General features: G+C 53.5%; 1 protein-coding gene across 1 annotated transcript; it reads left to right on the top strand.

The window, feature by feature from the left end:
• Positions 1–1,760: 1,760 nt before the first annotated feature.
• On the top strand, positions 1,761–3,116 carry LOC147526426 (E3 ubiquitin-protein ligase TRIM7-like; the record flags this gene model as incomplete). The annotated part of the gene is made up of 2 exons (XM_086629882.1): positions 1,761–1,821; positions 2,445–3,116. Coding segments are annotated over 2 exons (582 nt in total), but the record flags the coding sequence as incomplete, so codon positions are not given.
• Between the last annotated feature and the right edge of the window lie 1,200 nt (positions 3,117–4,316).

The raw sequence follows: 4,316 nt of genomic DNA, 5'->3' as shown, positions 1-4,316 counted from the left end.
TTTGTGTTCAGTTGCACGTCTCTCTCTCACGGTCACACTCGCACAGTTCTGCAATTATTACTTTGAATACAAGTATGTAACACAATAAACACAAAACTCAGCACCTCAGTACCCAGTCAAGACAAACAATTCCACAGTATAGCACACAAGAAAACTTCTAACTTACGTTAGAGGCACAACTTATAGAACACTATAGCTAGCATATAGGTTCCAAGTCTCCGCTATGTCCAACCCTGCAATAGCTTTCGCTTATGACTTATGGGCAGACGCCCAGGCTTCCACTCCACGAGGATCCTCTGCCCAACCCTGCGCAGCTTTCCGCGACTGACAGGCAGGCTACAGCGAGGGGACTCGAACCCACTTGCAGTGGGACTCGAACCCACTTTCCAGAGGCGGGACTCGAACCCCCTCTATGTGGTGGGACTCGAACCCACTCACAACGGTGGGACTCGAACCCACTCGTTTAAAACAAAGGAAGTGTCTTACCCAAAATCCAGAGGACGTCGCGAAGAACCTTATGGATCGGGGATCGATGGGTGTCCCCGAGAAATCCTCGGTGCCGGCTGGAACCGATCAGGTCCCCGACTCCTCCGGTCTCCTTCAGCGAGGTCCCATCTGGGTCGCCAAAACTGTTACCGAAAATCCGGAATAATAAACTTATCAACACCAATGGGATGTAGATAAGCAGACACTTCTTTATTGCGGCGCCGCGTGCACGGGGGATATCTCCTAGCGTGCAGACCTTGCACCAAAATTAAACTTCTTATATAGAGCTTACACATGCATAAACAAATTATTTCCCGAAAATCATTAGCATATTCTTCCCCTATTTCCGATTCTGCGCAATAAAAGTTAGAATCATCTGGAAATGAGTCTGGGGTATAATAGGGTAGGTGGTCTATGAGTCGGTGGTTCGCGATCTCCCCCTGCCGGAATTACCTTTTGCTTAAGTTTCACGGTTTTCTGGTAGTTACCCCTCATGGTTTCTTGGCAGGTACCCATAATCGTTAATGGCTGGCATTCTTCATTCTCATTAATCCAACCTTGATAGCTACACGTGCATTCTTCTAGTTCTATGTAAGTATCATAATCAATTGGTAGGTCAACTTGTACTTGTTATCTAATTTCTACATGATTCTAACTTATCCCTTTCGGTCTTGGTACAGGATTCTACAAAGAATTTCATAGCAGCATCTGGTTACTGTACGAGCATACTTTTCATTGAATATTTCTTATAGCTTATATATTAAAATCACTTGCAAACTATATTAATTACAAACTATTGATTAAATTCTAATTACTAAAATTAAGTATCAGTAACACTGCCAACAGCTTCAGGGCACAGGAGGCGCGCACCAAGAGGAGGGGAGGTGGAAGCTCCGGTGGTCCCACAGAGAGGTGGAGGTGCCCGACTCCGAGCTGTGCTCTCCGGGACATCCAGCCCCTCTGCGCTTGGATCTGCTCGCTCAAACAAGCTGGAAATGGTGTGCGAGCCCAGTCCAGCCACGAGCTGATGAGGAGCTCAGGGGAGTGGAGAGCAGACCGAAGACCTTCAGAGCCATCCAAAACCTCCTGCCCTGGAGTCAGCCTGCAGGTGGGTGCTGGCTGTCTAAAAAGTGCCCGAGTGCTGTGACTTTTCCATCATTCCTTCTGCTGCTTTATCCTCTTCAGGCAGTCTCTGAGTCTTGCAATTTCCACTTTCAACAGGGAATCCTGCTTCTCCTCCTGTTGGTTTTTTGGAGACATGCTGGTATCCAGCCAGGCCGGAGAGAGAAAAGAGGGAGACCTTGGCCAACGAGGTGGAGGAGATGAGTGGAAGAGGTGAGGTTTTGGAAGGGGAGAGGGAACTGTCCTCTGTTGAGGGGAGAAAGGCATCCTGTTTCTGCTGTGGAAGAGCTCTTTAGGGTCAAAGCATCTGGGGCTTGTCATGGGGTTGACACTTGGTGGCTGCAACACCCTCAGCTGAATTCCTTGTGCTGGAGACCCACCACCAACACCAGAGACACCTGAGCTGCCATCCGTGGCTCCCTCTGCTGTCCACAGAGAGAAACAGGAATCTGGGGTCTTGGGGTAACGTCTGTTGCACTGGTTTGTGCCCAGATGTGCCCGTTTTACTCTTGCAGCACTGGAGACAGCCAGGCTCAGGTCCAGGCGCCTGCACAGCAGATGTGCACCCATCCACTCAAGTGCATCCTCCTCCAGCAAACTGGGGTCCCCTTGGCCAGGGATCGCATGGAAGCTCGTGGATCAGGAGCAGGGGCAGGATCAGGGCAACGTTGAGGCTGGGGTAGGCCAGTACAAGGATAACATCGTCCACCTCACACCGGACATCTCTGGGCAGGGGAAAGGAAATCACCCTGTCCCTTCCCTTGCTGGGGTGGGTGCAGCCCTGAGGCACCTCTGGGGCTGCCTGTCCTGAGCAGCTTCTCCTCCTCTGTCCCCAGCCAATGTGATCCTGGACCCCGACACCGCCAACCCCTTCCTCATCCTGGCTGGCGACCAGAGAGGCGTGGGACGGGGCGACGAGTGGACCTCGCTGCCCAACAACCCTGAGCGGTTCGACATGGAGCCGTGCGTGATGGGCAGCCAGGGCTTCGCCACGGGCAGGCACTGCTGGCAGGTGGAGGTGGCCGAGGGAGGGGACTGGTGGGCTGTGGGGGTGGCCCGGGAGTCTGTCAGGAGGAAGGGGGTCCTCAGTTTTACGCCCCAGGAAGGGATCTGGGCCGTGGGGCAGTGGTTTGGACAATACCATGCTTTCACCGACCCTGACTGGACCCCCCTGCACCTTGCCTGCCTCCCCAGGGTCATCCAGGTCTGCCTGGACTTTGCAGGCGGGCAAGTAGCATTTGTTGACGCTGAAAACAAAGCCCCGATCTTTGCTTTCTGCCTGGCTTCATGTCGCAGGGAGAGGCTACACCCGTGGCTGTGGGTGGGGATGGGCTCGTGGCTCAAGCTGTGCCCTTGACACGGAGGGAGCGTGGGTGGCAGGGGAGGACTGGAAAGGTGAACACCATCACCTTGGGTCACGGTGCTGGGAACTGGGAGCGTCCTGCCAGCTTGTGCTCGCGTGGTTCCTCTGGCCACCAAGTGGGAGCACTGGCAGGGCTTGGAGATGGACACCAAAGAGTCTCCTTCATGCCCTCCACCCCACAGCTGGGACTGAAGAGACAACAGGGATCACAGAGGTTCGGTGCATGCAGGAGCTCCGTGCCGGGTGGTGGCCCCAGGGCGAGTGCCGGGGCACTGCGGAGCTACTGTGTACAAGGCCATGGAAAATACAGCAGGTTCAGACTCCTTAAAAGGTGCTGGAGTAGTGTCGCTGGCTTTTTTCAATTAAGCTTAATCATTAAGTTCAAAACCAGCCAAACGTAGCTGGATGCTGGAGCTCATGATAACGCTTATCTTCTCCACACGTCCAAGGCCTCTCCTTGCCTTGTTCCCAGTTCTCTGACATGTGCATTAAGCACATTTCTTACAGCAGAGCACTGGCAAAAGCCATAGGGGCAGCCGAGAGGCAAGAAACTGAGAAGTGTCTGAAGTCCACAGGCGAGCCAGTTCCCACAGATCTGCTGTTCTCCCATCCTCCCGCATCAAGGTCTCCTTTTCCTCACAGAAAATAGACTCGACTCATTCAGGTGGAAGGGACCTACAACAATCATCTAGTCCAGCTGCCCGACCAACTCAGGGCTAATGAAAAATTAGAAGCTCGTTGTTAAGGGCATTGTCCAAACACCTCTCCAACACTGACAGGCCTGGAGCATCGACCACCTCTCCAGGAAGCCTGTTCCAGTGTTTGAACATCCTCTTGGTAAAGACCTGCTTCTGAATGCCAAGTCTGACCCTCCCCGGCGCAGCTTTGAACCATCCCCACGCATTCTGGCCCTGGATCCCAGGGAGAAGAGCACCTCCCTCTCCACGTCTCCTCCCTACGAAGCTGCAGAGCAATGAGGTCGCCCCTCAGCCTCCTTTTCCTCAAGAGACAAACCCAGAGTGCTCAGGCTCAGCTGCTCCTCAGAGGACATCCCTTCCAGATCTGCTCCGGAGAACTGGCATTTTGGGGAAATGACATTCCAAGGACATGCTAGACCTGGAAAAGGTGGGGGTCCCCGTTCCCAGGGCCCTTGCTTTGTCCTCTCCTGCTAACTCCTGCTCTTAGGAGAAGAGAAGGTGAAGGGGAACATTACCTGGGTTCAGCCGAGATTTCGTCTTCTCCGGCCATGTTGCTGGTTGGACCTTCTTAGTGCCAACTCAGTTGTCACCTTTGTGGTGGCAGCTGGGCACAGGCACAGCATTGGGTCTCCCTGGTCTACTCCAGT

Source organism: Tauraco erythrolophus, chromosome Z (assembly GCF_009769465.1).
Source record: "Tauraco erythrolophus isolate bTauEry1 chromosome Z, bTauEry1.pri, whole genome shotgun sequence".
Taxonomy (NCBI): Eukaryota; Metazoa; Chordata; class Aves; order Musophagiformes; family Musophagidae; genus Tauraco; species Tauraco erythrolophus.
The sequence above is the reverse complement of the archived record's forward strand: the minus strand, read 5'-3'. Positions and strand labels throughout refer to the sequence as shown.